Raw genomic sequence first — 11,529 nt, forward strand, 5'->3', positions numbered from 1 at the left:
ATGTCTGGTCTAAGTTTCTGTATACAATAAGCCAATCTGTGCCTCTTTAGGGGACAATTTAAGCCATTCACATTGAGTGAAATTATTGATAACCCTGATAAAATTTTAGGTATTGAGTTGTTCAAAAGTCCAGTGGACGTTTTTTTATTCTTTCGCCACTGTAGAAGTTGGAATTTGATCAATAGTTTCTGAGTTAGTTTACTTTTGTGGTGGAGGATTGCACTGGTCATTATGGAGAATAGGTCTGAGAATATCCTGGAGAGCTGGTTTAGTTATGGCAAATTTCTTCGACACATGGATGCCATTAAAGTATTTAATTTCTCCATCATAAATGGAACACAGTTTAGGTGGATACAGGATCCTAGGCTGCAACTTATTTTGTTTTAAGAGATTAAATGTTGACAACCACCCTCTTCTTGCCTGAAAGGTTTTGGCAGAGAGATCTGCAATTATTCTAATATTCTTCCCCTTGTAGGTTATGGTTTTCTTCCGTCTCACAGCTTTCAAGATTTTCTCTTTCATATTCATTTTAATTATTTCTCTTTCATATTCATATCATTTAATTATGATGTGTCTGGGGGATGTCTTATTCGGGTTGTGTTGTGCTGGGGTTCTGAAGCTGTCCGCAATCTGAATTTCAGGATCTCTTGACATATCTGGAAAGTTCTCTTCCATAATTTCATGAAGAAGAGCCTCTGTGTTTTGTGAAGCAGCTTCGTCGCCTTCAGGGATTCCAATGAGGCGAATATTAGTTTTCTTCGAATTATTCCAGAGCTCTCTGAGAGAATGATCCATTTTTGCTTTCCATTTCTGATTCTCTTTGGACGTTTGGACATATTCAGAAGCTTTGTGTTCTACATCTGGGATCCTTTCTTCTGCCTCCTGCACTCTGTTACCAATAGATTCTACTGTATTTTTCAGATCTTTGATGGCTGCAATCTCTTGTCTTAATGTTTCAAAATCTTTGGTGGTTTTGTCTTTGAATTCGTTGAACTCTTTTTTTTTCTTTTTTGAGACAGAGCCTCAAGCTGTCCCCCTGGGTAGAGTGCTATGACATCAAAGCTCACAGCAACCTCCAACTCCTGGGCTCAAGAGATTCTCCTGCCTCAGCCTCCCAAGTACCTGGGACCACAGCTGCCCGCCACAACACCTGGCTGTTTTTTGGTTGTAGCCATCATTGTTGTTTGGCAGGCATGGACTGGATTTGAATCCGCCCCCTTAGGTGTATGTGGCTGGCGCCTTAGCCACTTGAGCCATAGGCACCAAATCGAATTCGTTAAATTCTTGAGTGAACTTTCGGAATGCTCCTTGAATTTCGACTTCTATCTTTGCCTCTATTCTGTTTATCTTATTTGCAATCCAAATTCTGAATTCAATTTCTGACATCTCAGCCATTGTTTATAAAGGGAATCTTCAGTTTCATCTGCAACCTCCTTTCTTGGGGGGGGGTTGACCTACTCTGGTTATTCATATTACCAGCCACATCCTTTCTTGGGGGGGTTGATCTACTCTGGTTATTCATATTACCAGAGCTTTTCCACTGATTCTACCCCATGATTATTTTAGCCCGTTTGACTTTTCCCCTTGAAGTTTGTCAAGGACCCATATGGTGTTATGGCCTGAGAGACTGGGGACCTGCTTGGTGTGGTGGGACTAAGTGGCTCTGTCTTATTTTCAGCTGGTTTCTGTCCTACCCTAGTGATTCAGTTACTCTTGGTTGAAGTCTCTGCTATGGAGAAATACCAGCAATTAGGTTGCCCCGCCCCCCCGCAAATAATTGGGTAAGGAAAATCAAACCTTACCTCAACCATACACCCAGGGTGCCCCTTTGAATAGTCCCTAGGTGGTCTGCCAGGTTTAAGGGATCCAAATCAGTTATCCCAGTCAACACCAGTTTCAGGTGGAAGAGTTCAGATGTCTCCGGCAGCTAGATAAGAGGGGTCTGCTCCCAGCTTAGATATAACTTGCTCCAGTGCTCTGTGAGGGCAAAGGGACCCACCCAGCAAATGGGTTAGTCTGGGAAGGTTAATACCTCCTTCCCCACCTTTTACCCAGTCACTCATAATTCCCCAGGTCTGTATCCCTATTCACTCCAGTAGGCAACTGCTCCTGGGGTTTACAACTGGCAAAATCAGCAAGAAATCTGAGTCCGGCAGGGGGGTCTTGCGTGTTTGAATTAGGCTTCTGTCCAGCTAGATGCCTGTGCAAGTCAGAGGCTGCATTCAGCTCTGGGCAGCAGACAAATAGCAGTTTATACTCAGGTGTCAATTCCAGCCTCTGCCTGCCCACTGCCTTTGTCTCAGCTGTATCACCCTGAAGACTGATGCTAATAGTCTCTTTACTTATGAAAGTTATCAGCGTTTTGCCTGTGGCTGCTGTCCAGAACCTCTGGTTTCCCAGAGAGACGGGGCTGGAATGGTGTCAGTTTGCAGCTCAGGATGCCAACTGTTGGTGTATGGCTTCCTCCAAGCCAATTTTCTTCTCACGCCTCTGCTACAGTCAGCACAGAGCAGCACCAGCCCTTTCCCCCTCCACTTCTCTCGAGATGCCCAAGAATCTGGACTCCATAGGTAACAAACCTCCAGACCTCGGAGTGGGTGGGTAGGGACTCCTCGTAGTTTAATATTGCAGGTGCGGAATATATACAGTTTTATACAGTTTTACAGTTTTATGCTTGAGAGGAGGGTGCCGTGACATGCCAGCAGGGGTAGGAGGTCCAGTTTTTAGGGGGTCTCTCCTGTGGGATAGAGTGGAAGTTTGAACTCTGCTCGCTTGTTTGCATGGAGTAAACTGCGAACCCTTCTTGTGGGGGAGGGGACACCCATCTGCTTTGTGGTGGATTTTTTACCTTTTGGTTGTATTTTTAGGGTCGCAGCTCCCCTCAGGAAGTTTCAAGTGCACTCTTCAATCTTGTCTTTGGCTCTACTCCGAACCATCAGCTACCTTGCTAAACTTCTGTCCTTTAAGTCTCCTTCTGGACAGGAGCTTCTGTAAAAAGCTGGCTGTAGTCTCAAATTTGTGTTGTTTTAAGCTATAGACTTTGTGATAATTTATTACAGCAGCAATAGGAAACTAATACAGATTTCTGAGAAGATCTAAAGCCATATTTCAGGAACAGTTAAGAACTGTTTCTTGGGCTCGGCGCCTGTGGCTCAAGCGGCTAAGGCGCCAGCCGCATACACCTAAGGTGGCGGGTTTGAATCCCCGGCCTGGGCCTGCCAAACAACAATGATGGCTGCAACCAAAGAATGGCCGGGTGTTGTGGTGGGCGCCTGTGGTCCCAGCTACTTGGGAGGCGGAGGCAGGAGACTCGCTTGAGCCCAGGAGTTGGAGGTTGCTGTGAGCTGTGATGCCATGGCACTCTACCCAGGGCGATAGCCTGAGGCTCTGTCTAAAAAAAAAAAGAAAAGAACTGTTTCTTGGCATTTCTCTTATTCAGAAACTTAATGTGTGTATTGATGAACTGTTGTATTCAAACATCTAATAATCTTTTTTTATGCAAATATGCTTCTATTTCTCCACTGTTTCTCAGTGACCTACTTTTGGGTTATCTAGGTCCTAGTCAATAAAAGTAGTCTATATAAGAAGTGGCCCAATAAGGTGAAGCTTAAAGGGAGGGTAATTTTGTTCAGTATAAGGAAGAATTTTCTGTGAAAGCCATTCAAAGGGAGAGTAGGTTGTATTTGAAAGTTTGTGTGGCAGGATCTAGATGCTGAAATACTAAAGATAGTATTCATGCATTGCTTGAGGTATTGGACTAGGACAGATTTTATGGTTCTTAAATCCTAAAACCTGAAAGGATGTGAGGAAAAATATTACTAAGGACTCAGAGGTTCTTTTGTGCACAGCTGTGCAAATTATGCCTATACAAAATCTCCAGCTAAAGTAACCAATGGAATCCAGCTCATAGTTCATGTTGGAAGACTTACATTCTACCTCTAGAGCTTCTGTGCCCTGATGTAGAAGCAACCTTTGGCTAATTCATATAAAGGTATTATCTACTTGATAAAGAAGGCCTGTATTCATCCAAAGAAGGCACTTTTATTCCTAATTTTCACAGAGGTGCTGGATGGGCTAGCACAAACCCAGCACTTCTAAATGGTGCTATTGGAAAATTCTCCCACTTGGTATATTCTAAAAGCATATCTAGTTGGGAAGAGAAACTAATAAATGAACAAACTAATAAGTCTCTGTATTTCAGCACTAAATAAATACTATGTCTTTTGGGAATTCATAGTATAAGTTAGTAGCAAATGGAGAAAGCAAAAATCTAAGTATTGGAGATTATGAGGAGAGGGTGTGTCCACTCGAGATGTTCACAGAGAAGGTAGAGCATCTCCATCTGATTTGTAAGTCTGGTCATTTACCCAGATATGTAAGTATAAATGATACCAGTGTCCTCAAAGGCACAGGAGATATACATGGGCACCTAGTTGAAGCAGTTTTGTAACTGGATGAAGAGGGCCTGACCATCTGTCACTGTCTAGCCAATATGCAGAGACAGGGTTTTAGGTCCAGACAAGCTTTATTTTTAGAAGGCCAGCAATTCTGTAGAACAGTGAGAATAGCCTCTCAATTCTGTTCTGTCTCAGTTACAATTCTAATAACTTTTATAATGAAATATAAAAGTTATAATGAAATATAAAATATAAAAGTTTTGTAGGAAACCAACCTACAAAATTTTAACTTTATCTCATAGGAAGTAACATCAAAGTAGTCTCCATTCTAACAATGCAAAATGTTTAAACAACAGAAAGGTGATTTTTACTTTAACAGAATATCTAAGAGAATCATCAGAGAAAACATCATATCATCAAAGTAACATTTACTCTGCCAGTATCACAATACCTATTGTCTATGTGTGACTACTTCCTCAGTCTCCCGAGGCAAACAAACATCCTTATAATCATGGAGAAACTTTAATTAGATAATCATGGAGGGTGTGTGGGGAAGGAGGAGCAAAGTACGTCATCTGTACTGCTTCCGCTTAGCTTCTCATACTCCATCTTACAGACAACTTTTCTGGCTTCAGTTTCTGCATTCCTAGCTGAGTCTCAACTGGCCAAGACTGTCCTTGATGCTGCGGATAGTCCAGGTTGCTTTCTATATCTGGAGGTGGCTATGGAGCTGGACAGCATGCAAATTTCTGCCCTGTTTGTGTGTTCCCCAGATGTCCTTTGAGATGAATCACGAGACCCTGTACTTGGCAGTGAAACTGGTGGATCACTACCTAATGGAAGTAGATTGCAAGAAGGATAACTTACAACTCCTTGGTTCTACAGCTTTTCTGATTGCAGCAAAATTTCAGGTGAGCCTGACTTCCTATGGCCTGGAGAGAACTAATCAGATTTCTAACTAAACCATTGAATGGGTATTTACAACTATTTGTTGCATTACAATGTTTTGGTCAATAATGGACTGCTTATAAGACCATGGTCCCATAAGATTATAATGGAGCTGAAATATTTCTATGCCTAGTGACATTTTAGCCATTGTAACATTGTAGCACAGTGCATTACTAATGTGTTTATGGTGATGCCAGTGTAAATCAACCTGTACTGCTAGTCATATAAAAGTATAGCACACACAATTATGTGCAGTACATGATAATCGATAATAAATGACTGTTCCTGGTTATGTATTTACTATGCTATACTTTTATTCTTATTTTAGAGTGTATTCCTTCTATTTATAAAAAAAGTTAACTGTGGCTCGGCGCCTATAGCTCAACCGGCTAAGGCGCCAGCCACGTACACCTAAGGTGGCGGGTTCGAATCCCCAGCCCAGACCCGCCAAAACAACAATGACGGCTGCAACCAAAAAATAGCCGGGCGTTGTGGCGGGCGCCTGTGGTCCCAGCTACTTGGGAGGCGGAGGCAGGAGACTCGCTTGAGCCCAGGAGTTGGAGGTTGCTGTGAGCTGTGATGCCATAGCACTCTACCCAGGGGGACAGCTTGAGGCTCTGTCTCAAAAAAAAAAAAAAAAAAAAGTTAACTGTAAAGCAGCCTCAGGCAGGTCCTGCAGGAGGTGTTCTAGGAGATAGCGTTGTTGTCATAGATGGCAGCTCCATGTGTGTTACTGCCCTTGACGTCCTTCCAGTGGGACAGGATGTGGAGGTGGAAGACAGTGATATTGATGATCTGACTCTGTGTAGGCCTACGTTGAACTGTATGTTTCTGTCTTAGTTTTTTTTTTTTTATTTGTGAAATGGTAACATTTAGTTTTTAAAAAGTTTTTTTATTAAATCATAGCTATGTACATTAATGCAATCATATACTACATTTAACAAAGTATTTCTAATCTAGGGCTATAGAGACATTTAGGAGAAAATAGCTTGGTGTAGATGGTAGTGAGTCTAAATGAGCAAGGAGGAACAAGAAATGGGTGAGAAAGGAGGCCATGGAGAAAATAGAGGAGAGAGAGAAAGAGGTGGTCCAGATGAAATAGTAATTTTGGAAGTAGCAGTATAAAAGCAAGTAGCTAGCTTTTTCTTCATGACTGTAATCCATCTTGGTAACCTCTCTGATTCTTTCTCTCTTCCCAGGTGCTAATGTATCTTGTTCAACTCTCATTTTTCCTTCAGCTGTGCTAGTTACATAAAACCTTATGGTATGGGAGCAGAGAGGTAGCAATTTTTGCAAAGGAATTCAAAGAGCTTTAGAACTATGGTTGCCATGGCTTTATTTCTGTGTTGGCTCCTTCCCTTCCTCTGTTCTCCCCCCACAGGTTCCCTGGCTACTCCCCCCTGCTCACTCTGTCCCTCTTTCTCCTACTGTCTCCTCTGTTCCTCCTTCCCTCTTTTCCTCCCTCTCTCCTTCCCTTCCTCAGATTTCTTGCATTCTTTATATTCTTCCTTCCCCTCCTATCTTCCCTTTCCTATTTGTTTGCAACCCCCTTACTCCCCTTCCCCACCTCACCCACTCCTTCACTGCCGTCCCACTCTGGATGGGCCCTTTCAATTGAGCCCTCCCTCCATTGTCTCATCGTCCTCATTGGCCTGATTACTTTTACCTCCTTCCAAGCTTCTTTCCTTGCTTGATAGCTCCCTAGCTCCCTCCTTTCCTCCTTCCCTCTTCCCTTCTTCCTTTCCCTTCCTCCCTCATCTATGTTCCTTCCTTTCTTCCTCCCTCTCTCCCTCCCTCCCTCCCTTCCTCCCTCCCTTCCCTCCCTCTCTCCCTCCCTGTGCATCCTCCCTCCCTCCCCCCCTTCTGCCCTCTCACCCTACATGATCCCTCACTCAATGGATTCCTTTCTTCCAATTTGCCTACTCCTTCATTTCCTCCATGGCTGACTGGCATCCTCCCTCCCTAGCTTGTTTACTCTCTAACTCCTTTCTCTCCCTTGCTCTACCCTTACCTCAGTCTTTTTCTTTCTTTCCTGCTAGCTCCCTGACTTGCTCCATTTCTTCCTCCCTAGCCTGTGGGACCCCTCTCACCCTCCACCTTCTGCTCTCACCAACCCTTCCTCCCTCCTTCCCTATCTCCTTCCTAAGGTTTCTCTCTGAATAGATACCCCCTCCTGTATCTCTATTCCTCCTTCCCTGGCCCTTATTCTTTCTAGCCTGCTGACCTTCCTCTGTCACCTGATCTTTCCATTTCTACCTCCCTTAATCTCTTTCTTTCTCTCTCCTTTTTTTTTTTCCATGGCCTCCTTTCTCACCCATTTCTTGCTCCTCCTTCATGACTCCTTGCCACCTCACCTCTTCCCTTGTTCCCTATTTCACCTGCTCTATCTCTTCCTTTCTCACTTCCCTGTATGGCTCTCCTTATGACTCAAAGACATATCCTGTGCCTTAGCCACAGGAGTGTTAAAGAATGCAGAACTGATAGTTTCTGGCCAAGTGAAAGGAGAAGGAAAGTTGGAAGAATAGAGGGAAAGGGAAGGAGGGAAGGGCATATCTTAGCAAATCTTGGGACTTTGAGTACCCCATCTCTGTTGGCCAGGATGGAGGGCCATTGTCAGTCCTATGGAACAGGGGTAGAGAAGGGGTGTCTTCTCACAGACTTTTATAATGGGAAATGGGAGGATAGAATGAAGAGAGAAGGGAGGGAGCCACTGGGGAGCAGAGCAGTAGAAGGGAGTTGTTCTTTTCCTGGTGTTATACTAGCTTGCTGTGCGAATCCGAACATAACACTTCTCTGTAGGCCTCACTTTTCTTGTCTGTAAAACCAGAGGGCTTGGTCCAGTCCATGATCTGAAAATGGAGAGAGAAAAGGAAGGGGAAGAAGGCTGGGGTGGATAGTGAGCTGCAGGTAGGGAACAGACTTAGGGGTTTTCTTGCCTCTTCCTCATCTCCCTAAAACCAAGGTTTAACTTCCAGAAAACAGGGTATCAGAAGGTGCTCCAAGGACAGTGGTTCTTCTCACCTGTGGCCCAGCCTCACTCTTCTCTGTCTTGCCCCCATGCACATTTGCACATTCTCTACTTAGGTTCCCTCTGTGTCTGTCTGCCTCAACCTCCTTTCTCTCACTACCTGATACCAGTATTGTCCTCTTCAACATCTTTACTCATTCCTTAGACTAGAACACAAATTACTGGCTCATTTTCTATCTCTAGCACCTTTTTCTGTGATCTCCTTCACTCCCTCTCCCCAAAGCAAGACAGACTTCCCAGAGGGCAGATTGCTGCTCTCGGGCCCAGTGCCCTGTAGCTTCTGGTACTGTATGAATCCACTCCAGGAGGGTCCTCTCTCTGGTTGTGGTACATTTTTGGGACAGGCCATGCCTCTGCATTCTTCAGTTTTGTTTTTCTGATAAGCCAATCAGATCAACTAGCCGCTGGCTCTTAGATGTACCCTGATGGCTTATGTCAGGAAATCTGATTGCCTCTTAGCCTTCACCCTTCTCCCTACTTTTCACCTCTAAGCAGAGAAAAGAAGGTTGTTTGTCTGGTTGTTGACTGCATCTCTCCTGTTTGCCCATAGGAGACCTACCTACCTTGTATGGATGACTTCCTGTACATTTGTGATGATATGTATAAGCGAGATGAGATGCTTGCCATGGAAAAAAGCATCCTGAAAACCCTCAAATTTGAAATCAACATTCCTGTTGCCTATCATTTTCTGCGAATATATGCTAGGGTAAGAGGGAGGAGACACATCTTCATTCTCCCACTGCTGAGTTAGTTTCCTGTATACCCAGAGTGGCTACCTAAGTGATAGGAAAGGGACAACTCAGGGCAAGGGAGTTTTCTCCTTCCATCCAACCTCCTAGGTTAAAGGTTGGCAATCTTTATGAAGTAGCAAGGGTTGGGGGGGCAAGTTGCAAATTTCCATGGTGTGCCTATAAGGTTTTGAGGTGTGGGCAGAGTAGGAGAGGGGGAAAAGGGTTCTCTGATCAGAAAAGGGCACATGGAAAGTTTTGGGGGGGTTGCTGAGAATGTTCTCTTTCTTTGCTTGAGTATTGGTTACAAGGGAGGTCATTTTATAGTTATTCATTATATTCCACAAGTGTGTTATGTACTTTTCTCTTTGTGTGTATTGTAGATTTTATATATATATATATATATATATATAATGTGTATATATATATATACATACACACACACACACACACACATATATATATATTTTAAGTTTAAATGGGAAAAGAGAAAGGGTTATTTTAGAGTATAGAACCAGTTGCAAAGTCACAGTTGGAAAACTTGGGCTTTTCAAAGGTTGATTCATACAGAAAGGAGAGGTGTGAAGGTACAATAAATACACTTTATAATTTGATTAAAAACCCTAAAGATGACAAATCTGACTGCCCATTTCAGAACCTCCCCCCCCCAAAGAGTCTGTTTTTACAGATGGGGGATTAAGGGTGAATCATAGTAGGAAGAGAGAGATACATTACTCAAGTACAGAGCCATTGGCTTTGGTTGAGATAACTGGAGAGAGAGTCTTCTGCTTGGTGCCAGTTTTCTGAATTGCTTTCTGAACCGGTCTTCTTGCTGCTTTTAGTGTGTTCATGCCAGCATGAAGACGCTGACCTTGTCCCGTTTCATCTGCGAATTGACCCTGCAGGAATATGACTATATCCAGGAGAGGGCTTCCAAACTAGCTGCTGGTTCCTTCCTCCTGGCCCTCTACATGAAGAAGCTTGAACATTGGGTAAACACTGGCATGGGAAGGATAGAGATTTAAAAGCATAGGGTGGGCTCAGGGAAAGGTATAATTCAGGCTATGGGATGTTCTCAAGGACAAAACTGCCATGTGCTCACAGTTATGAATTTTTTAACACTTGGACAATTTAAAGGCAAGGGTTTCTACATCAGTGTTTTTTTTTTTTTTTTTTTTTTTTTTTTTTTGAGACAGAGCCTCAAGCTATCCCCCTGGGTAGAGTGCCGTGGCATCAAAGCTCACAGCAACTTCCAACTCCTGGGCTCAAGCGAGTCTCCTGCCTCAGCCTCCCCAAGTACCTGGGACCACAGGTGCCCGCCACAACACCTGGCTATTTTTTGGTTGCAGCCATCATTGTTGTTTGGCAGGCCTGGGCTGGATTCGAACCTGCCACCTTAGTTGTATGTGGCTGGCGCTGTTTACTTTTATTTCACACACTCAGTATACTGTGTTATCCCCATGTTAGTTCCCTGCTCATCACACCAATGACTGCCCTTTTCCTGTCTCAGTGGTTTCTAAACAGTAGTCACAGGAGCCCTGGGTTTCCTGTAGAAGTGTCTCAGGACCAGTAAAACATAAAGGGATCCAAGTTTGTGGGCTTATTAGCTCTGAGCCCCCTTGCTTTAAGGTAAGATATTTGGGGTTACAGGGAACACACTTGAACAAAAAGGAGTTCGGAGAAAATAATTTAAGACATTTTTAAGAAACCATTGGCTTAGAGAGTAAATTCACTTTCTTTCTCTGCCTGTTAAGCTCCCACTTGATTTTTGTCACTCATTGAAGACATGCCTTTCTCTGTGAAGCTTTCTGTGATGCTCCTGGCTAGAGATCATGGGTCCTGCTGCTCTGTTGCTTCTGTGTTCCATGTTCACTTTAATCATGGCACTTATCACATGTTTTGAAACTCTACGTTTTCATGTCTACCACCTCTAATAGACTACTCCTTAAGAGCAGGTGGCTCATTCATCTTTGTATCCCCAGTATCCGTCACACATCTTGGCAATATTGATCCTAGTTAGCATAATATGAACATTTACTATGTGTTAGACTCTGTTCTATGTGAGATTATATATACACAGAGGGTGCCAAAAATGTATACACATTTTAAGAAAGAAAAAATCTCTATTAAAATTGTAATACTCAATATATACGAATAACAAAAGGTGACTGAAAGTCACATTGAGCACCTCTTATAATCTTAGAAGTCAGTGTATATACACATACACACACTCTTAATCCTGTGATGTAATTAATGTAATGATCCCCATTTGGCAGACTGAGAAACGGAGGCCCTAAGAGGTTAAATAACTGGCTCAAGGCCATGCTGTTAGTGAAACTAGAATTTGAACTTAAACAGTTTGCCTCCAGAATCTTTGCTCATAAATACTGCTTCTGCCACATAATAGGCATTCTTTTTTTTTTTTTTT

The 11,529-nt window shown here is 43.2% G+C and overlaps 1 protein-coding gene across 1 annotated transcript in view; it reads left to right on the plus strand.

Annotated features, from left to right (window-relative positions):
• Positions 1–11,529, plus strand: part of CCNB3 (cyclin B3) — a 58,494-nt gene that overhangs the window by 45,513 nt on the left and 1,452 nt on the right. The window contains exons 9-11 of the mRNA XM_012811271.1: positions 5,171–5,308; positions 8,924–9,079; positions 9,944–10,093. Coding sequence (XP_012666725.1) covers positions 5,171–5,308; positions 8,924–9,079; positions 9,944–10,093 — 444 coding nt within the window. The remainder of the gene's footprint in view (positions 1–5,170; positions 5,309–8,923; positions 9,080–9,943; positions 10,094–11,529) is intronic.

Source organism: Otolemur garnettii, unplaced genomic scaffold, assembly GCF_000181295.1.
Source record: "Otolemur garnettii isolate 467f Iridium unplaced genomic scaffold, OtoGar3 scaffold00153, whole genome shotgun sequence".
Taxonomy (NCBI): domain Eukaryota; kingdom Metazoa; phylum Chordata; class Mammalia; order Primates; family Galagidae; genus Otolemur; species Otolemur garnettii.